A 24,120-nucleotide genomic window follows, 5' to 3' on the forward strand; every position below is an offset into this window, starting at 1 on the left:
AAGCGGGAAAATATTTCGGCGACAACAGAAGTGATGTTTGGGACGACTGTAATTTCACTTTCTGGCAACCGGTGTGAAAGTTACTTTACACTCCGCCGTGCTGTCACCGTAAGGGAAGAAAGTGATATTTTCCAGCCACATCGGCGACGCTGGGAGCCTGCTGTTACGTGAGCGTTGCAGAACTGGACAACAACGACAGTGGCAGAGTACCCCAGTTGCTACAATTCAGCCCTCGTGTCAAGAGCACGGCAAAAACCTGCTGCGCGCCTCCGTAGTCACCTTAACCAGCATCGTCCGTGAAAAGGTACTGTGCCACTGCTGGACAAAAGAGTTGTTTCAAACTGTAAAAGTCAAACTTCATTTTTAGTTCCTCGATTCCAAAGAATAATGTTTTGCTTTCTTTATCCGTCTGCTGTATAAAGAGGCAAATCTTTTACATATTCTCCTCCGTTTTGAATAGAAACGATGTAAAAATAAAACAGAAAGATCTTTTGATCTCAACAGCAGGAAAAGGGACAAAGATTACTCTGTTACAGCAGAGAGACTAGGTCGCAAGCAGCTGTTGTACACTATCACACGATATGGCAACAGTGGGACATAATGCGAATACAGGCTCGCTTATCGAGCAGCTACTTGTTCAAGTTGGTGCTGTCTACTTTACTGACACTTTGTGTTGTTTCTCGCCTAATTCCCCTGCGAGAACCGGACTGATTTAGACTGAAATCGAGTGCCATCTACATCCAAATGAGCTACTGCGCTGTATCAACTGATTTCATTGCCTACGAGACGTAATATTCTATGTAAAAGAAGTTCAGCTAACAGAACAACTTAAAAAGTAAGAGAAATTATTTACAAAACGAATAATGTTTGTAAAACGAGGATTCACAGTTTTACTATCTTCGCTTGTACTTATCGACTGCAGTTAAGACCAAATTGCACTACGCCTTTCTTACATTATTAATGCATCAAGTTGTCAAAATCGTAACTGTAGTTACTTAGTTTTATCTTCAGAGAACCACAATACAGCTTAAACATTCGTTGAAAGAACGTTACTGCAATAGAAAAATGGAACCGTCGGGTACATTAAAATTTATATCGTCGATGTCGGACGCCACCGCCGTTAGATAAGTACGAAAATTGTTTATGATTCATTTAAAGTAACTATTTGGGGATTTATCAAAAGTTATTTAGGGAAACTATGGGACATCTGTCGTGATAGTGTGTTCAAGACTGAAATACTTCTCGTCCGGAATGTGGATATAGTGTCATAACCACTGCGCTACATCTCGTTTGCATCATGGTAATGACTGAAACCTGTAAAATGTATTCTACGGATAATCTCAATAGTTATGCAAATACAAAATCTTAAACTAATTGCAGTCTGCTCTAACAAAACGAATGCACTATCGCTGAAAACCGAGCCCAAGGAAACTACAGGTGTCCTATGTACAGGTTTGTCTCCATTCGTCTAAATGAAATTAAACGAAATATATCAAAATAAATGACAGCTTTTAGTGTTGTTTTATCATGAAGTACCAGATTTGGGTCTTTTCTTTGCACGATAGTTTTACAACTTTCCTAGTTGCTTTTTCAGCTGTCGCGAGCAGATTTAGTTGCTCGATTTTTCGGCTTCAGTAAAACATTGAGTGGGACATGTTGTCCCCAGCTCTAGTAATTGTGTCTTAGTGCCGTTAAGCCATAAGGCAGTTTAACAGAAATGTAAGAACACTGGAAGGCCGTACAAGTAACGATATTGTCGTATTACAACATCCGTTACCCAAAAACGTCTTAATATCAAACTTTAAAGGTTAAATCGTTCCGCTTTGTTTTGCTACATTTTCTATTCATACTTAGGAGACTCCTATGCTTTGTTTTCGTTAGTTGATTTGCCTTTCATTAATAAAATTAATGTAACGATAAGTGAAAAACGCGATTCTCTTCGTATACCATGGACAAGATACAAGACGCTTTACGATTTAGTTACACTATTGGGTAATGAAATATAAATCCTAAAGTGTCATGACGTCTGACAAGGCCAGACTGATATTTTATGGTCAGAATCTGTACTTGGCATCAATTTCATAGAACTCTTGGAAGTTGAAAATGCCAAATTCCAACTTCCAAACAAAAAAAAATGTACCTCCTTTTGTACATAACTTATTTGTATCCTAAAAACTGAGACCATTATTCTGATACCACAGAATTATGATACTCACCTCATCACTGTAAAAATAGTGAGAGCAATTGGAAAGTAGGTATGCACCAGGCAATGGAAGTGACTGCGTTCTATGTGCCAGTAAGACTCTATTTGATTCAGTGACATTGAAACTGAGGTAACACGTTTTATTTTGATGGTAATAGCACAGAAAGAGAGGAGTGACGTTTTAACTGGTAGAGTTGTAGTAAAAGAAAAGTTTCTTACTCCTCTTAAACATTTCTACAACAAAATAACAAACTTAAATCGAAGAAAAATGGATCAGCATTGACTAATATCTTAAACAGCTCCATTTTTGGGATCAGAGAAGTTTACTGTAGTATTTTACCTTATTCTGTTTTATACTAAAAAAATTTAGAAACTACTTTGTATGGATGGGTATGAGAGAGTTTGGTCAAAAAGCATCTGGAGATATTACATGCCTGCGTTGACAACAATGTTTCAACAGCATCTTTAAAATCAAAGAAAGTTCCGTGCAGTGGAATTACATCGAATAGGATTATAGGTTTAGCTGACTCAACAGTGTTATGTACACCTCTGTTTTCTATAATTGCAAAATCTCTGTCGCAGCCCAAAAAGCTGTCCCCAGTTACCAAGGACCTGCGTGTCATCTCTTCGCTATCCTACGCAGATGGAGCATGACACTGCAAGACACTTTGGAGTCCAAAGAGAAGCAACGCCTCGCTCAGAGAACATGGACCATCTAGTGATAAACAGCTTTTCGATGATTTTCCACTTGCAGCAAGTCTACGGATCCTTAACGGAATAGCGAGAACACAACAGCATTAAAGAGGAATTTTGTGAAAAAGTGATAGAACGTTTGTCATTTCCACTCTTCAACTTTTGACTCCGGATGTTGTGTATATACAGTTACACCACGCTCCTTTCAGGTAAGTTTCACATAGAAACCTACTGTCAGACTAAAAATGTGTGCCACACTGACACACGAACCCGGAATCTGCCTTCTCATGACTGAATACCTCAGTCGATAAGGATATCTGTTCTCAGTTCATTTTTCGGATCGCACTAAACAGCTCAGTCGGTTAGGGCATTCCCCGCGAAAGGCAAAATTACGGTTTTTAATCTGACAGGAAGTTTCATAACAGAGCATAATCCGTTGGATACTGTAAGGTCCATTCTGGAAGCATAACATTGCTTCACTGAGAGGTATTAGTATGTATACTTGCCAAATTATAGGACTGCTGATACAGAGTTACTTAAGGGAAAACATCCCATTGCGTTCTGAAAGCGTACTTTGGCTGTGTGTGTTTTATTCATGACCTGGGTTTTTTCGAACAACAACTTTACATGTTAACATGTGTTGACTGATGTTGTCATCACATAAGTCATCTGTAGTCGTTTAAGCATATAGGAATGTGACGACATTTTAATGTGTTAGGGAGTAGATGAGGATAGGGCCGGATCTATGGTACTTTAGCTCACCCTGGTCGTCCCAGAAACTGCACTGGAAAGAACGCTGAACATGCTTAGCACTATTCGATTATGTACAATGTACTATATTTAAAAAAATAAAAAAAATTAACTCCTAAGCACAAAAATTATATAACACAGGGAAAAATAGACATGCAAAAATCTCAAAAAAAATTTACATTTTGGAATACATAATATAAAATATCGAGAGTCTGATCAAATGTTACCTCTGGTACTGTGATCTCTGTCTTTATTGAGTCAAAAGCTTCAATCGTTGATTTCAAACCTCAGTAGGTACATTGCATCTGTGTTATGCAGTAAACATATAGCGAAAGTGAAAGACGGTTACATTCACTGCATACTGATGATGAAGGACGCTTTAATTCACAATAAAGTCTTTGCATAATTTTAATTAAAAATGACTGGTTTGTTAAGTAAATATAATTAACGTTTCGAAGCGCAACAGCCATCAGGAGTGAGTGTAAATACTTTGCGATTCGTCCTATGTTCTTATTTACGGTAAATATATACCCATTTTTATTCGCTAGATAAAAATATATGAGAAAACAGAATGTTTTTTACTTTTCACTCTTCTATTTTCTTTTCTGAGATCAATTAAGAGTACAAAATAGACAGTATCTAGTTGTCCAACATCAAACTCTATGTGTGTCATCGTTGTGACGATATTCGGACCTCCATGAACATATGCTGCTCTCATTTGAAATATTTCCTTCGAAATATTGTTCATTCTCATGTACGTTAGTTGACGGGAAAAATATGTGTTCAAAGATTTAAACAGAAAAAGAATGCTTTATGCTCTTAGAAAATATCCGTATTAAATTCCACTAGAAATTAAACAGGGACTTGTACAACCACTTTTCCAACGACATCACCACTGCTCGAACCGTAGAAACGGCTGAGTTAATTGTATATAATTACTCGCGATTTGTCTTCATCATTTGACTGTTCAAATTCCAATCTTGCTATACATATTTGGATTTTCGTTCGTTTCCTTCAAAAGGTTGAGCAACATACCGCAATAGTTTATTTGAAAAGTACACTGACAAATTATTTGCCAGTCCTTCCTGACCTGGCTTCTGCTCTATCTCTAATCAAACCGTCGCCAACGCGACTTCATGTCCTGGTGCGAGTTCGACTCGTGCATCTGCCATGCGTGTTGATTTTAAATTTGCGTCACTGTATGGTCTCGCAAAGCTGTGGCACATAAAATTCAGCTATGGAAATAAATTGCAACTAGTAAACACACTCACCCTTAGAAATCCTCCTATCTGTTTGTGTTTGAAAGTGTGTATGTGTATGTGTATGTGTGTGTGTGTGTGTGTGTGTGTGTGTGTGTGTGTGTGTGCTGTTTGTTGTAGGCATTTTCGCTGGAAACAGATGTAACTTCATAATGTGCAAGCCTATGAAGGCTCTTGGTGTTCCCATAGCTATTGTTTCTCGACATCACCAAATTATTTGACAAATTATTTGAATGTTTTCGTTTTTTCAGAGGTTGGCACAGTTAAAAATTCGGTGCTTGATGGTGACATAAAAATGTCTTATGTGTCATTAGGTGTTAAGAATAGCCCAGTTCGAACACTTCAGGCAATGGACGTTGGACAATGGGAAGCCAAGGAATAGTATAGTTCTTTATATATACGGGCTGTACCTACCCATAACAAAACTAAGTGTTGATTCGTGCTACAGTCCAACACTGGAAGTGACTTTCCTGAGGTTTCTGTATTATTTGGAACCAAGCATCGTAAAAAAAAGAGCACATAGGAGAAGCCTAGCTTCATGCCTTGCTGCTATTTCCAAATGTAAATGTAAGTTCTTCCATTGTCACTTTTCACTAACTTGATAATAAGTTCAACTTCGTTTAGCTTTTTGACACTTTCTTCTTTTGACCTCGGTTTCTTTCATCATCTGGGCGCGTATCAAGAGGTGGAGGTATGTCCGTTTCACTCTAGTCGGCCGTCTCTTTACACGGAAAATCTCAAAAATTAGAACTGCCATTACGAAAGAGCCTCAAATATCCGCATCTTCTGGACATTTGCGAGATTATTTATGCTTTATTGCGGCATTCACTTAGCAAAAACATCGAATTAAAGACGTTGCAGACGATTCTATCCTACTAGGCCTTAACTGACGGTAAAAGTAAACTATATCTAGCAATTTATATCCTTGATCACTGTCTTCGATCACATATTTAGTTTGTGTTGACATGCAGAACGTGTTTCTATGGAAGCAGGCAGGAGAAAGATCTTTTCATATTTACATTTTAATTACAGAGAAATATTTTGTTTAGGCGGTACTTGACAGCTTTCATAAATGTTACGGACTGCATTACGTAATATGCAGCTGCAGGTGCTATTTTATTTAGAATCCCAATTTCCGTCCAACTGAGATCAGATTTGGATCATAAAATCTGTAAGCGTACACCACAATTACTACAATGACGAATTATTCTGAAACGTTCTATTTATACGTGTTACAACTAAATAGGACGTTCCAGAGTGGTTAGACACTGTAGTTATGGTATATGCACTTGAACAGATTTTATGCCCCGAAAGTGTTATGACTTTGGCCGAAATCATTAGTCTAAATAAAACAATGACTAGAGCTGCGTATCATACGATGGGTTGTGGTGAGAAACAATTGTTGAGAAGGAACTTTCTAAACGTTGCGCCGTTTATTAGTCAGCCTATCAGGCAGTTGCGAGTGCAAATTAAAGCGGGCCGTCAGATACAATTAGTATCAGTTGTTTCCATAGCGCAAACGATAGGGCACGACGCTGCTCAGCCTTCCCCTTGGGTTCGATCCTTTCTAGTCTCAAGCCAAATTTTTGTATCGCCCTCTTGTTCGGCTTTAGGGACCCAAATGAAGAACAAGTTTGGCGACACCATCTACATCTACATCTACATCCGTACTCCGCAAGCCACCTGACGGTGTGTGGCGGAGGGTACCCTGAGTACCTCTATCGGTTCTCCCTTCTATTCCAGTCTCGTATTGTACGTGGAAAGAAGGATTGTCGGTATGCTTCTGTGTGGGCTCTAATCTCTCTGATTTTATCCTCATGGTCTCTTCGCGAGATATACGTAGGAGGGAGCAATATACTGCTTGACTCTTCGGTGAAGGTATGTTCTCGAAACTTTAACAAAAGCCCGTACCGAGCTACTGAGCGTCTCTCCTGCAGAGTCTTCCACTGGAGTTTATCTATCATCTCCGTAACGCTTTCGCAATTACTAAATGATCCTGTAACGAAGCGCGCTGCTCTCCGTTGGATCTTCTCTATCTCTTCTATCAACCCTACCTGGTGCGGATCCCACACTGCTGAGCAGTATTCAAGCATTGGGCGAACAAGCGTACTGTAACCTACTTCCTTTGTTGTCGGATTGCATTTCCTTAGGATTCTTCCAATGAATCTCAGTCTGGCATCTGCTTTACCGACGATCAACTTTATATGATCATTCCATTTTAAATCACTCCTAATGCGTACTCCCAGATAATTTATGGAATTAACTGCTTCCAGTTGTTGACCTGCTATTTTGTAGCTAAATGATAAGGGACCTATCTTTCTATGTATTCGCATCACATTACACTTCGCTACATTGAGATTCAATTGCCATTCCGTGCACCATGCGTCAATTCGCTGCAGATCCTCCTGCATTTCAGTACAATTTTCCATTGTTGCAACCTCTCGATACACCACAGCATCATCTGCAAAAAGCCTCAGTGAACTTCCGATGTCATCCACCAGGTCATTTATGTATATTGTGAATAGCAACGGTCCTATGACACTCCCCTGCGGCACACCTGAAATCACTCTTACTTCGGAAGACTTCTCTCCATTGAGAATGACGTGCTGCGTTCTGTTATCTAGGAACTCCTCAATCCAATCACACAATTGATCTGATAGTCCGTATGCTCTTACTTTGTTCATTAAACGACTGTGGGGAACTGTGTCAAACGCCTTGCGGAAGTCAAGAAACACGGCATCTACCTGTGAACCCGTGTCTAAGGCCCTCTGACCCTCGTGGACGAATAGCGCGAGCTGGGTTTCACACGATCGTCTTTTTCGAAACCCATGCTGATTCCTACAGAGTAGATTTCTAGTCTCCAGAAAAGACATTATACTCGAACATAATACGTGTTCCAAAATTCTACAACTGATCGACGTTAGAGATATAGGTCTATAGTTCTGCACATCTGTTCGACGTCACTTCTTGAGAACGGGGATGACCTGTGCCCTTTTCCAATCCTTTGGAACGCTTCGCTCTTCTAGAGACCTACGGTACACCGCTGCAAGAAGGGGGGCAAGTTCCTTCGCGTACTCTGTGTAAAATCGAACTGGTATCCCAACAGGACCAGCGGCCTTTCCTCTTTTGAGCGATTTTAATTGTTTCTCTATCCCTCTGTCGTCTAACTCGATATCTACCATTTTGTCAACTGTGCGACAATCTAGAGAAGGAAGCACAGTGCAGTCTTCCTCTGTGAAACAGCTTTGGAAGAAGACATTTAGTAATTCGGCCTTTAGTCTGTCATCCTCTGTTTCAGTACCATTTTGGTCACAGAGTGTCTGGACAGTTTGTTTTGATCCACTTACCGCTTTGACATAGGACCAAAATTTCTTAGGATTTTCTGCCAAGTCAGTACATAGAACTTTACTTTCGAATTCATTGAAAGCCTCTCGCATAGCCCTCCTCACACTACATTTCGCTTCGCGTAATTTTTGTTTGTCTGCAAGGCTTTGGCTATGTTTATGTTTGCTGCGAAGTTCCCTTTGCTTCCGCAGCAGTTTTCTAACTCGGTTGTTGTACCACGGTGGCTCTTTTCCATCTCTTACGATCTTGCTTGGCACATACTCATCTAACGCATATTGTACCATGGTTTTGAACTTTGTCCACTGATCCTCAACACTATCTGTACTTGAGACAAAACTTTTGTGTTGAGCCGTCAGGTACTCTGTAATCTGCTTTTTGTCACTTTTGCTAAACAGAAAAATCTTCCTACCTTTTTTAATATTTCTATTTACGGCTGAAATCATCGACGCAGTAACCGCTTTATGATCGCTGATTCCCTGTTCTGCATTAACTGATTCAAATAGTTCGGGTCTGTTTGTCACCAGAAGGTCTAATATATTATCGCCACGAGTCGGTTTTCTGTTTAACTGCTCAAGGTAGTTTTCAGATAAAGCACTTAAAAATATTTCACTGGATTCTTTGTCCCTGCCACCCGTTATGAACGTTTGAGTCTCCCAGTCTATATCCGGCAAATTAAAATCTCCACCCAGAACTATAACATGGTGGGGAAATCTACTCGAAATATTTTCCAAATTATTCTTCAGGTGCTGAGCCACAACAGCTGCTGAGCCCGGGGGCCTATAGAGACATCCAATTACCATGTCTGAGCCTGCTTTAACCGTGACCTTCACCCAAATCATTTCACAATTCGAATCTCCGTCAATTTCATTCGATACTATTGCACTTCTTATCGCTATAAACACGCCTCCCCCTTCACTGTCCAGCCTATCTCTGCGGTATACATTCCAATCAGAGTTTAGGATTTCATTACTGTTTACGTCTGGTTTCAGCCAACTTTCTGTTCCTAGTACTATATGGGCGTTGTGACCGTTTATTAATGAGAGCAGTTCTGGGACCTTTCTATAGACGCTCCTGCAGTTTACTATTAGCACATTAATATTGTTATTCCTTGTTGCATTTTGCCTACTCCTGCCTTGCCGCGTCTCAGGAGGCGTCTTGTCGGGCCTAGGGAGGGAATTCTCTAACCTAAAAAAACCCCATGTGCACTCCACACGTACTCCGCTACCCTCGTAGCCGCTTCCGGCGTGTAGTGCACGCCTGACCTATTCAGGGGGACCCTACATTTCTCCACCCGATAGCGGAGGTCGAGAAATTTGCACCCCAGCTCTCCGCAGAATCGTCTGAGCCTCTGGTTTAAGCCTTCCACTCGGCTCCAAACCAGAGGACCGCGATCGGTTCTCGGAACGATACTACAAATAGTTAGCTCTGATTCCACCCCGCGAGCGAGGCTTTCCACGTTCACCAACTCCGCCAACCGCCTGTACGAACTGAGGATGACCTCTGAACCCAGACGGCAAGAGTCATTGCTGCCGACATGAGCAACAATTTGCAGTCGGGTGCACCCAGTGCTCTCTATCGCCGCCGGTAGGGCCTCCTCCACATCTCGGATGAGACCCCCCGGCAAGCAGACAGAGTGAACACTGGCCTTCTTCCCCGACCTTTCCGCTATCTCTGGTGGGGCGCTTAAATTTGCTCCCTTAACTGCGTGATTGGCTATGCTCAATGCTAATTAATTCGGAAACGTAGCAACGTATCGAGTTTTTCTCTCAACAATTGTTTCTCAGCAAAAGCTACCCACCAAAACACTTGCTAGCATTTTAGACCGCCCCGTATGTCTAGCTTTTATTAGCACTGCATCTAAATTTAGCAACAAGGTTTATAATCGTGTTACTTGTTATTACACTTTTCCTTAACATCTTGATTAGGTATTAGTGTCATTGTAATTTATAACATATATGGTAAGCAGTTATACGGTCGCATGTCAATGGCGGAAATTTTGATGCGTCTTTTCATTCTGTCATCAGTTAAGCTCAAATGGTTCAAATGGCTCTGAGCACTATGGGACTTAACTAACCTAAGGACATTACACACATCCATGCCCGAGGCAAGATTCGAACCTGTGACCGTAGCGGTAGCGCGGTTCCAGACTGAAGCTTCTAGAACCGCTCGGCAACACCGACCAGCATCAGTTAAGCTTTGATCCGTCTACTTCAGCTACACTGGGTCATTTCGGTAAGTACCAGGTTAAATATAAAGTGGAACCCATGCCTCTTACACTGTGATGCAAAATGCGTAGATAAACGATGGTGGGAACTCCACTTTTATTTTATTTTGTGTCTAACTGGCAGTCCACATCAGACGAAGCACATCTTAATTTACGCTCTCTCTCTCTCTCTCTCTCTCTCTCTCTCTCTCTGTGTGTGTGTGTGTGTGTGTGCGTGCGAGCATTCCACCTGCGTTACGCCTGGGTATTACCACTAATCACTGAGGGGAGGGAAAGCAAGGGGTTGCGGCACGCTTGAGCTTTCACCCCTCTCCTCCCCGTCTGTTTTGTACGAGACTATAAGAAGGGTGGGCCGTGTCCTTGACGGCGCAGTACGTACTCTTATCTTGTGGCCCCTCACAACACGTACGGTACCATGGCGGCGTTGCGACAGGTGAGTTCACGTCCAGGCGGCTCCTTTCACACAGTTCTAGTGTGGAATTCTGCGTCTTCGTGGTGTTTAAGCACTAGTGGCCAACGAAGAACGATTAGCGTGTTTAATTACTTAAATCAGTTTCCGGTTATTCAAAAAACAAAAAAAGCAAAATAGTGAACCCTCTACGTGGAAGAAATATGCGATGTCTGTGACCGTATGAAGGCATTAAACAGGATTGCCTACTAAGATGTCAGAAAAATAGTATACAATCAATGATGACTTGAGATAAACATATTTACATCACCAACTCCTACGAATATATTTTTGGGAGACTAAAAACTCTGTAATTTTTTCTACTAGATGAATAATTCTTTGACATTCTCCGTAACCAGTTCCGGTTTTTTAAACAATCATCTTCAGATATAACACTCGTCTAGGAAGATTTTGTTTAAGAAAGAGATACTGTATAGATGTAATATAGAAGGACTATAAATCATGTCTACAGTACTGTACATATCTTATGTTCTCCCATCTTCCCCAAGTTTCCAGTTCGTTTCAACATAATTTTGCATGTGTATCCATTAATCTCGTAACTCTATCCATATTGTCCAGATCTTAAAACAATTACATACTAGAAAAGTAACTAGTAAATGTCCCCGTTCTGGTTCCCAATTATCTCACTGCCGTCTATTTGGTGTTACGAGTGCTATGATATTTTCTTCAATTTCATCGACGCTTTTGTTCCTCTCCCATGTGCAGGCCGCTGGGCGGATTGTGATTCATAATTTCGTTCTTTTTACATGGATTCAATTTGTGTTGTTTTTACTGAAGACTGAGGGGCAACTCAGACACAAATTTTTATGGGAGGCGATTTTAAGTTTGCCATCCAGTATAAAAATACCTCACTGGAAAGTTTATTCGGGTATGGTGATTTCTATTTAACAGAGAGGACAACGCTGCATTAATCAAATACTCAGATTTAGACTGTACGGGCTAAGACTTGTGAAGCAGACAATCCTGTATTGAAGAATTCCCACTCGATGAGCCAGCAAAAAATGGTTCAAATGGCTCTGAGCACTATGAAACTTAACTTCTAAGGTCATCAGTCCCATAGAACGTAGAACTACTTAAACCTAACTAACCTAAGAACATCAAACACATCCATGCCCGAGGCAGGATTCGAATCTACGACCGTTGCGGTCGCGCGGTTCCAGACCGTAGTTTCTAGAACCGCTGGGCCACCCCGGTCGGCATGAGCCAGCAGTGCAGTATGTTAGCCTCTAGCCTCATATTCGAATCCCACTTCGCTCAGTCAAAGTTTAGGTTTTCTCCAGTTTTACCAAGTCATCTGCGGCTAAGCCGTGACGTTTCGTTTACTTTTTCAAAAGAGCCATGCGACTTTATGAATATATGTATATCTTCGTAATGACCTTGTAGATCGTTAAATCTTAACCCTCATTTCTCCTTTCAGTTCTCATCACTTTTTATAATTGCCGTCTTCAAACGACATGGCATCTCCGTGAATTTTCTTATTGCTATATCTTTCATTCATCCATTTTTTTCCTAACCATCAAATGTTTTTGGTCAATGCAAAAAGAGTAGACTGTATCCAACATTAAAATGTATTTCTACCCTTAAAATCGCTTCAACACGCTACTGATCGCTTCAATATTACATTCACTCTTACTGCCACGATGCATCCTAGTTTAGAAACATTGAAATTTGTAGCAAGGTCTTATGAGACCAAACTACTGAGACCATCGGTCCCTAAGCTTACTCACTACTTAATCTAACTTTAACTTAAGGTAAGGACAACACACCACCCATCCCCTAGGGAGGACTCGAACCTCCGACGCGGGAGGGGGGGAGTCGCTCGGACCGCGACAAGGCACCTAAGACCACTCGGTTAAACCGCGCGACTCCTCGTTTAGAACCATATTAGTAAGTGAGCTTCGAACAGCTCTTTTTCGTGTATTTGACATTAAAATCGTGGAAATAATTAGACGAGAAAAAACAACTGTGTGCCTATGTAATCACATGGCATTATACTTGGTTCCAGAGTACCTTATCTTGCACTAATATTGTGTTCAGTGAACTGACGGTTCTGTCACTTACAAATTATCTGTCGCCTTCAGATACATAGCATCTACATCTACATTTTCATCCATACTCGGCAGTCCACCTTAGGGTCTGTGGCGGAGGGTATTTCTTCCTCCCTATTTCATGTCTCGTTCGCGAATGGCGCTGGGGAAGAATGGCGCTTGGAAAAAATGGTTGTCGGTGACCGTCCGTATTAGCATATTTATTTGTACTCTTCTCGTTGTGATGGCTTACTGAGGCAGATGTAGGGGGAAATTTGCCTGTCTCCTCCCAAAACGTATTCTCTCGGAATTTCAGTATTGAACCACTGTATGTTGCACAATGCTTCTCTTGTAGCGCCTGCCAATGGAGTTTAAGCATCTCCTTTTTGCTCTGACACCGACTGAACGATACCGCGACAGAAAGTGTCGTTCTTCGTTGTTTCTCTCTCTCTCTCTCTCTCTCTCTCTCTCTCTCTCTCTCTTGTGCCTCTCTGCTAATTATAGCAGAATATTGCTGCGCAGTGTGGGATCCTTACCAGGTGGGATTGACGGAGGACATCGAAAGGGTGCAAAAAAGGGCAGCTCGTTTTGTATTATCACGTTATAGGGGAGAGAGTGTGGCAGATATGATACACGAGTTGGGATGGAAGTCATTAAAGCATAGACGTTTTTCGTCGCGGCGAGACCTTTTTACGAAATTTCAGTCACCAACTTTCTCTTCCGAATGCGAAAATATTTTGTTGAGCCCAACCTACATAGGTAGGAATGATCATCAAAATAAAATAAGAAAAATCAGAGCTCGAACAGAAAGGTTTAGGAGTTCGTTTTTCCCGCTCGCTGTTCGGGTGTGGAATAGTAGAGAGATAGTATGATTGTGGTTCGATGAACCCTCAGCCAAGCACTTAAATGTGAATTGCAGAGTAGTCATGTAGATTAGGGCCCCGGATTGATGAGACAGACTCAAGTATCAACCGACCAAATGTTCAGTAAGTCATTTCCTTCCTGGGTGGATTGCATTTGCATAAGATTCTCTCAATGGATCTCAGCCTTGCATCTACTTTTCCTATCATTCGTTCAACGTTTTCATTCGGCTTTAGGGCGCTGTGACTCGTTACTTCTAGATTTTTACGGTAGTTGGTGTTTGAGTGGCCAACGGCTTTGCCGCAGTGGTAATACCGGTTCCCGTCAGATCACCCAAGTTAAGCGCTGTCGGGTTGGGCTAGCACTTGGGTGGGTGACCATCCAGTCTGCCGAGCGCTGTTGGCGAGCGGGGTGCACTGAGCCCTTGTGAGGCAATCTGAGGAGCTACTTGATTGAGAAGTAACGTCTCCGGTCTGGGAAACTGACATACGGCCGGGAGAACGCTGTGCTGAACACATGCCCCTCCATATCCGTATCCGATGACGCCTATGGACACACCTCTCACTTTCGCGTGATTCAACACTGGAAAACTGTTTCGCAGCTAGTGATAAAGAGGTGAGTCATAGTCTAGTGTCTGCACGAAATTCTTCGTGAGCCCGAGTTTGAAGTGTGAAGATGGCACGATAACTTTGTCACCGTCAATCAACGGCACACAAAGACATTTTTGTTTTCTGGCTACATTCTGATTGACCAATTATAGTTCATGTAGTGGTGCTATCTATCCCTAGTGTCGCACTCGCATTTAAAACAGGAGTACTTAATTAACTCTGTCTGCATTCCTTGAGAATGGTGATAACATTTAAATTACCACATGTACACCATTTACGCTCGCGATAGCGTATTTTTTTCCTTAGTGACATAGTTTCGTTTGTCTCTTTTAGGTGGGTAGAAAATCGAAACGATATTGATTGATATTTGTTACGATTGTGTTGTAACATTGCTTTCAAACTTATTTTAGATGAGTCGATGAACGACTGCCACGCTTCAGTGTGTTCCACTCTGAGGCTTGACATAAGAATTTGTACGTCCGTAAAGCAGCAAATAGTGCCACTCAGCGCTAAGAATTTAACAAGATTTTTGGCTGTTAGATATTAGGTTATTATACAGGATGCAAGCAAATTAAAGCCTTTAAGGCGTGCATCGTGCAGTACAACTTGAACCTTCCTTAGTACCAGGTCCGGCACGACGTTAAAAGATCAGCATTTTTCATTAAATAAATGTCTTCTTCAGACTGGTACTAAGGACCTGATACGTTGCTGCAAGATCAAAGAGGGGTTTCTTCCTTCGTTTATTCATCACTTCAATATTCTGTGAGTGTTAACCGATACTGGCCAAGCGACGGTACCGTGTGGGATTAGTTTAGAAACCAAGGGAACGGCTGGATACTTCACAAACGCACTGTTGTGCGCTATTTTCAGTGCAAGAAACTAAAGGGAAATGTAGTAACTCTGTATATAAATGATCGAGTGTATAACGTCCGAACTTCCGTAATGCTGCTATCAGACGACAGAGTCATCTTTGAGAATGTAGCAACACTAATGTGGAAAAATCCGGTGACATTTGCCAACAGAAATAACCGTCTATGGTGTGGTTGCTTCACTCAAGCCATATCAAAGGAAATCCAAGTGCCACATGGTTGTTCTTCTTCGCCTTCATTATCCAACCACGCAAGTTGCATGCACATGTCGAACAGTAACTGTGGTGCCCATAATTTAGCAGTATCCGTCTTTGTATAGAAGTACAGTCATACGTTTTCTATTTATTAAATAGCCTCACACGCAGCAAATCTGGTGGATTTATGCAAACTGTGGAAGGCATACTATCACCTTCAACTGAAAACAGAAAAAAAATCAAATATTAGAAATTCAATATCGAAATTGTTTGGGTCTTTAATGTTAAACTTAACTATTTTTGAAGACGACGAGAATGTAGTAGGGTTTTGCATGACAAATTATTGACAATGTTGGGGTAAAGTAATTGTTGATCGTCTGCACATCTTCTCGCTGTTCGCTACAGTCGTCCGGCGTCACTACGTTGTCAAAGACTGTATTCTTTCGAATATCATTATGGAAGTTCGGACGTTATATGCTCGGTCATTTATTTACAGAGTTATTGCATTTCCCTTTGGTTTCTTCTCCAATAATCTTCCTATGTGTATTGCACTGAAAATAGAGGACAATTGTGCAAATGTATAGGGCATATGCTGAATTTCTTGCTTCCCCTCGCTCAGGCTAGCTGCTGATACCAACAGTAATGCCCTCTGAGTTTGCATTTATTGCTGTTCGGCTCTACCTAGGATTTGGTTTTTCGGTAGTGTCAGCTGCGCGTTAACAATCATACAAAGCAGTACTCAGCATAGGTTTTCTCATGACAATTGTCTGTACGCACCTCATGTATGGGTTCACTGAATACTATGCAAGAACGACACAGCGAGGCACACTGGTTATGATCATGATGTTTGGTTTGTAGGGCGCTCAACTGCGCGGTCATCAGCGCCCATACAAAGTCTCAGTTTTTTGACAGTCCAATTTTTTCACCGTCAATCGAGCAACTGTCACGAATGATGAGGATGATAATGAAATGATGAGGACAACACAAACACCCAGTCCCCGAACAGATAAAATCCCCTACCCGACCGGAAATCGAACCCGAGGCCTTTTGATCCAGAGGTAGCAACGCAAATCACTAGACGAGGCATACTGAGCTGTTCCGTCACCGACGACAACAGCATGATCATACTTTTGCAACTGCGGATTGTGACGTTACTCTGTGTTGATTTATGAATGATATAGCGCAGTAATCAGTCGACCTTTTTTGCAGGTTTTATTTGGCATAGCCAGATTTCTCTTAGTGCCTAGCCATTATCAACGCACTACTTTCTAGTCTCAAAGCATGTCAATTCCCTGTTGTTCTGGCGTCAGTCATAGTTCTTTAAATATCACATGCATTGAGACTAGGAAATAGATCATGGATAATGGCTATGCACTAGCCGAAATCTGGATTAGCCAAATAAAACCCTGCAAAAAAAGGACGACTGATTGCTGTACTCTATCATTTATAAAGCATATCACAGTCGCTGAGTGCACCCACGTTCGTAATAGAAGGTAACCTGACTCTGTGTTGTGTTCATACGTTTGGTTTCTGCATACTGCATGAATCTTAACTATTATGAAAGTATTTCGTTCAAATAGGAGCGACTGCGGTAACAAAGCGAGTAACTCACAATTACCTTACTGCTCTGCAAAGATGTACAGCAGTATCCCTGAACAACCTTTAAGAATTTGTTGTGGATTCCTTGTTCTTCTTGTACGGGTTATTCAAAAAGTCTCTCCGCAGTGCCGTACGATTGTTAGCCGCGCGTGCCGTATGATTGTTCACGTGCCTGTGTTACTTCCCTTCAAGTGGACTCTCTCAACATTCGACTGTATCGTTTATCTCAGCCAGCGCCAGCAGCATCGTTGGTGTGTGTCGTTACATGTTGACGTGAACGTTCAAGTTCAGTTTCTTCGTTCGTTTGTTTCGTTTTTGTCACTGTTAAAATGCTAACGATTGAAGAACGTGTGTTTTTAGTCGAACAAGTTTTCAAAGCTGGCGGTAAATACACAGTTTCAGTTCGTCAAACACTGAATTTAGTTTTGGAGGAGACAACACTCACACATCGCGATACTGTGAAAGATTTAATTAACAAATTTCGAAGTACGGGTTCAGTGACAGATGCACCGAGAAGTGGTAGTTCTATCGTTTGGTCTGAGGATAAACTTCTCGATATTTCCGATAAAATGTCCACGAGTCCGAACAACTCAGTAAGAAAACTTGCCCAGGAAATCGATGTTAGTGTCGGAACGGCCCACATAGCTGTAAGGGAAAAATTAGAACTTTTCCCATACAAAGTGACAGTCGTGCAAGAACTGAAAAATACTGATCATGCCAAGAGACTGCATTATTGTCAATGGTTCAAAAATTTATTTCAACATAATGGAAAGGATATTCTTTATGAAACATTTTCCACTGATGAGGCGTTGTTTCATTTATCCGGGTACATGAACTCGCAAAATTCTCGTATGTGGAGTACTGCAAATCCATTGTGTATTCATGAGGAACCATTTCAACCTGTGCAATTGGATTGAAATTTCTAGACGTCGGATTGAGGGTCTCATATTTTTCAACGAAACAATAAACGCACAACGATACTGCAGTGATATTCTGTACCCATTCATAGGAGAACTTGTGTTAAGGGAAGTACTGAACCGTTATTTTGCCCGCAGCTCGTGGTCGTGCGGTAGCGTTCTCGCTTCCCGCGCCCGGGTTTCCGGGTTCGATTCCCGGCGGGGTCAGGATTTTCTCTGCCTCGTGATGGCTGGGTGTTGTGTGATGTCCTTAGGTTACTTAGGTTTAAGTAGTTCTAAGTTCTAGGGGACTGATGACCATAGATGTTAAACCCATAGTGCTCAGAGCCATTTGAACGGTTATTTTCAACCATATGGTGCAACCACGCATACAGCTCGCGTTTCAGTGTCACTGCTTGCGGATGTATTTGGTGATCGCATAATTTCATAGGGAGTTTGGCCTCCACGATCGCCTGACTTCACAATACCTGACTTTTTCTTCTGCAGCGAAAGCAACTGTCTATAAAAATAGTCCAAAATCCATCGATGAATTGAATACTGCAATATCCACTTTCACTGCTTCAGTTACAGAAGAAATGTTACACCTTGTGCTTGAAAACATGATTAGACGAACTGAATTGTGTATTCAGCAACAGGGCGGGACACTTTCAACATTTAATGTGAAAATTTGTAAGCAAAAATCAATATTCAATAAATTGATAACTCGTATTTCACTGAGTTTCATTTCGGTATATTCACTGCGGCATATGGCACACGCGTCTAAGAATCATAAGGCACTGTGGAGAGACTATTTGAACACCCTGCATATTGTTGGCAGTAGCGGTCGTATAGCGCTTCATTAGAGCACAACTGTTTGCTGAAAAGCGCAGTGTACAAAAATTAATTACCTCTTCATGTTCTGTTCACCTAACCACCTAGCTTTATCAAAGAAATGAACTAATTCTTTAATCCAGAAAGGTGTTTACGCACTCGCGGCTACAGACCACTAAAAATCCAGAGTGTAACTGTGTGTATTTGGTAATTGCCGATTCCTTGAACTCGGGTTGTAACTGGCCGACGGAAGATTGTCGTTCCGCCTATCTACACGGAAAATGAAACACTGGGACGTGCTTCTGAGAGTGGCTGTCAACAAGTACAAGGCCACGTGTGTCGTTAGCCCAACGAGGGAGAGTTCCCCCAGGGGAGAAAACAAATGTGAAACACTAGGCTTGGCAATGTGCGGCGACGCACAAGAATCTATTAGCTTCCGGCTGTCCCTTCAGTGTCTATGTTCATTAGTCCACAAACTAATCCTTTTGCCTGATGAATTCCACTACTTTGGAGGCCTTCTACCTACGTTGTTTAGTTGATTACAGTGAATATCAACAATGACACTCGTGCAGTATTTAGACTACAGGCAGTCACTTTATACTGTCCCATTAGCGGCGTTTAGAGTCTCTGCAGACTCATTATCAGAGGCAGTGTACTTACAGGATTCTTTATTGGGCGTATCACGTCCACTTAGCGGTATGTCTTGTGATACTTGTGCAAATAGATGGATTTAAATAGATCTTACTGAATTCTGCACAAAAATAGAAAAGCATTCTTGGTTGCTTTACTGTCATACTCGTATAACGCTGGAGACCATAAGGGTCGAATTGGGCAATATGAGAAACTTCCTTATTTTTCTGACGTGTTACTAACCAGATAAAATGGCTCTGAGCACTATGGACTTAACTTCTGAGGTCATCAGTCCCCTAGAACTTAGAACTACTTAAACCTATCTAGCCTAAGGACATCACACACATCCATGCCCAAGGCAGCGTTCGAACCTGCGACCGTAGCGGTCGTGCGGTTCCAGACTGTAGCGCCTAGAACCGCTCGGTCAACACGGCCGGGTACTAACCAAATAATAGAGCTGTCTCGTATATTGTTGTGTAATGTATCTAAATACAGTTCTTTCCACCGGAATACAGTTCAAATTACTACCTGACTATGGCGGCACTGAAAAATTGCTTTAAGTTTTCTTTAAATACTCTCTTAGACCGAATAACCAACAAGAGAGCGCTGAACCAAAGTGGGGCAAAAAAAATTCGGGCATACTAATTTATTACGTTACGATCGCTTAAAATATGCAATATTCATGTTACTGGTTTCAGCGCAAAATTTCCATCTTGACACTGATTAATTCGATAAAAAGGATCTTCAGGCTTTATAGCAATTATAGTTAGCACTTCGAACATTATGAAGTGTAAAATACATCAATAAGTGTACGTCAAATCGTACATAATATCGTGCGTTGGTAAAAAATAGGTACAACCTGGCTGAAGGAGGGGTTTGATCCCTGAACACATCGTCATGTTTCAAGGAATAGTCGATTTGTTACTCCAACTTGCCTCCCACTCTTTCCCCTGTATCAGTTATCGCTACTGTCATAAGCATTGTATACTAATCTTATTGGCCGGCCGTGTTGGTCTAGCGGTTCAGGCGCTCAGTCCGGAACCGCGCGACTCCTACAGTCGCAGGTTCGAATCCTAACTCGGGCATGGATGTGTGTGATGTCCTTAGATTAGTTAGGTTTAAGTAGTTCTAAGTTCTAGGGGACTGATGACCACAGATGTTAAGTCCCATAGTGCTCAGAGTCATTTGAACCATTTGAACTAATCTTATTTGGGCGTTTTTCTCAGCTTGGTGGTCGAAGACGCAGCCACTTATGGTGATATTACTGTTTAGAAATCTTACCGTTGTGGCGGCTCTAGCAGCGATCTTCCTGAAGGCGTGGGCATGGTGTATGTTTCAGTCATAAGATGATCTTCCTCACGCAGTAACTGGATCTTATTTCCGGAAGAATAAAAATGGCGGACATTTTGTTTTGTTATTTACTGTTGACCGCACAGTAACAGGAAACACGTTGGATACTATAATCAGTCGGCTGTTATTACATTAACTTTGTCCGACGCTTCAAAATGTCCTTGTCATCATGTACTTCTCAAGTGTAAGAGGACTGGGACTTGTAACGAAGGCATCTCTAGTGATGTGGTACAAACCAAGTGTTTCATAGATACTTGGCAACGAAGCAATTGCTCCTGAAAGCAACGTAACATGACAAAAGAGCTGAAATAATAACGCTATAATGCTATAAATCGGAACCTCTTTCTTTGCCATATTTATAATTCATTTTGTCACAAAATGTATACTCATGCTCAGAAAAAACAGAACGCTTTTAACGACTGGAGACACGACGTTCATAAAATGGTTCATGTGGCTCTAAACACTTGCGGGCTTAGCATCTGAAGTCATCAGTCCCCTAGACTCATAACTACGCAAACCTAACTAACCTAAGGACGTCACAGACATCCATGACCGAGGCAGGATTCGAACCTGCGACCGTAATAGCTGTGTGGTTCCGGACTGTAGCACCGAGAACCACTCGGCCACAGCGGTCGGCGGGACGGTCATATTCAAAGAACATGTACATCAGTATGTTCTGCAGAAGTGGTTAGCATTTCAGTCACCTCGGTTCAGCATGTATCCTGTAGCCTAGTAGACCCTGATGACTTGATCCATGCGTGGTGGCATCAATGAGTATAAGGCGCGAATGGCTTCGTTTGCTATAGCCATCCATGCCACATTCACGCAGTTCGAAAGTTCATCTGCAGTGGTTGGCATTGGGTCACGGCGCTGCACAGGTCTTTTCACCATATCGCGCACATTTTCGACATCCCACACAGTTTCGATTAGCGACAAGGAATCTCGTGGTTCAAATGGTTTAAATGGCCCTGAGTACTATGGGACTTAATTGCTAAGGTCATCAGTCCCCTAGAACTTAGAACTACTTAAACCAAGCTAACCAAAGGACATCACGCACATCCATGCCCGAAGCAGGATTCAAACCTGGTACCATAGCGGTCGCGCGGCTCCAGACTGTAGCGCCTAGAACCGCTCGACCACCCTGGCCGGCAAGTGATCTGATGGGCCAGGGTGAAAGTATGACATGCTGTGACACCAAGAAGGAACGTGTTCGTGAAGCAATATATGGTCTTGCATTGTCTTTCTGAAAAATGGCGCCTGAGATGTTCAAAAGGGGTGTGGTTTCAGGACACAGAATGTTATTCACGTACGTCACACAGGTCACAGTACCCTGGACACTGTGATTTGTAGTTTTACCCAACAGCACCCCACACCATAAGGTCTTGAATTGGAGCTGTATGTCTTATACGAATGCAGTCGCTGTCATGCCGCTCACCCTGTCTAGAGCGAATCAAAATGCGGCCATCATTTTCAAACAAACAGAACCGGATTTGTGCGTAAACACTGTCTGATGCCATTCCTGTTCCCAGTGACGTAGTTCTATGCAACAGTGCCTCTTAGCATGTTTCTACACATTCTACAGAGGCAGGCGGAGAAGTGGGCGTCATAAACGGTGACGGACTGTCATCCCTGGTATTGTACGATGTGTTGCGCTGTTTGTGACGGAACATCATATAAATTTACATTTCGAGAAAAATGAAAAGCGTTTTTTGTGTGTTAAAAAATAGTGGTGTGTGAACTATAAATTATTTAAAGACTGCGTCCCTGTGCGCGATGAATATCAAATATTTAAAAGTGTAGTTTATTATCTGTAAAGCCCGCAAACAGCGATGCGTTTAACAAATAGCCTTTTGTTTATAGTATCTGTGGAATGTAGATGAAGAAGAACAGAGATAATGTATTTTGGGTTAGATTATTTTTCCTAGCTTGTTTCGTGTAATTGAAGGCCGCCTTTGTATCACAGTCTGATATTTATTGTAAGTCTGTCCGTAAGTTATCAGAATGTATGTCCAATTGTTATAAGAAAGTGTTGGTTATTGAAGTAGTGAGCACCTCCCATAGTAAAGCACTCTGTCTTGAGGCCACAAGTGGCCCATCTGGACCATCCGACCGCCGTGTCATCCTGAGGTAAGGATGCGGATAGGAAGGGCGTGTGGTCAGAACACCGCTCTCCCGGTCGTTACGATGGTTTTCGTTGACCGGAGCCACTACTATTCGGTCGAGTAGCTCCTCAATTGGCATCACGAGGCTGAGTGCACCCCGAAAAATGGCAACAGCTCATGGCGGCCCGGATGGTCAGCCATCCAAGTGCTGACCACGCCCGACAGCGCTTAATTCAGTGATCTGATGGGAACCGGTGTTTCCACTGCGGCAAGGCCGTTGCCACCTCCCATAATAGCCACCATTAATTGTTATTAATAATTCTATTTCAGAACATCCTGTTGCGGGGAACTCTCTTTCCCTAGCAGCCTTTGGTCGGCTGACGATGTTTTTTAGTTAGAAACTCAGTCTGTTATATTAAATGTAAATGTGGGACACTTCTGGACTGTTAATAGTTTCAAAGCTAGTAAAGTAACAACGAATTCCATTCATTAATGTTTTCGTACTGAATGAGTTGAGTATGTTTAAGATTGACCGCTGAACGGCAGATGAGATTCTCCTCTGTTGTTGCCTTGCAGATAACGAATAGTAAATACAGAAAATATTCCGTTTAATAAGCATAAAAAAATATCCCATTTTGTTTGTGAAAATTGGTACATAATTGTCCAGTAGCCCATGAGAACCAAATTAATAATTACAGTTTGCGTAGAAGCATGCATATTGTATTTCCATAATAACAGCGCTCACGCGAACTATTTGTTAGAAGGCGGTGAGTCGCGCGCTGTGTATGAAATATTGTTTCGTGCGTACTTCGGAATAGCAGATGTCCGTAAGTATGAAATCGTGGTATTGGGCTATTTCAGAGTCTCATGATAGCCCACAATATTTAAAAGAGTAAATCATATTGCAATATTCAGTATTTATTTTTTTGATCAGTCACTCTATGTATAGAATTTAACAAAACTTCCAATACTGAGTACCGCGATATGTTCTACAGTTGCGCGAGAGCCGAGGATAACGTAGATCTGCCCTGCAATCAATGTCATTTGCATGAGGTGTCGATCTTCTCGGGGGAGGGGGTGGGGGTGGTCTGGGTGGTGGGATCTGACCCAGCTCGTCGTGTTCTTCGCCCTTCTGCGAACCATTCTGCACACACCCGTTGCACTGTCGAAACACTTCATCCGCACGAGCAGCAACTTCCCGGATGGATGC

General features: G+C 42.0%; 1 protein-coding gene across 2 annotated transcripts in view; it reads left to right on the top strand.

Moving 5' to 3' along the window:
- Positions 1-235: 235 nt before the first annotated feature.
- The window catches only part of LOC126284803 (uncharacterized), a 52,927-nt gene continuing 29,042 nt past the window's right edge, over positions 236-24,120 (top strand). Inside the window, exons 1-2 of one of the 2 annotated variants that reach the window (XM_049983967.1) lie at positions 236-304; positions 10,275-10,482. Coding sequence is in view for 1 of the 2 variants with exons in the window: in XM_049983966.1 (XP_049839923.1) it covers positions 10,890-10,907 (18 nt within the window). In the remaining variant the exon portion in view is untranslated. Of the gene's footprint in view, positions 305-10,274; positions 10,483-10,844; positions 10,908-24,120 lie in introns of those variants that run through there. The other variant, XM_049983966.1, reaches the window with a different exon arrangement.

The sequence above is a fragment of the Schistocerca gregaria genome, chromosome 8, assembly GCF_023897955.1.
Source record: "Schistocerca gregaria isolate iqSchGreg1 chromosome 8, iqSchGreg1.2, whole genome shotgun sequence".
NCBI lineage: Eukaryota > Metazoa > Arthropoda > Insecta > Orthoptera > Acrididae > Schistocerca > Schistocerca gregaria.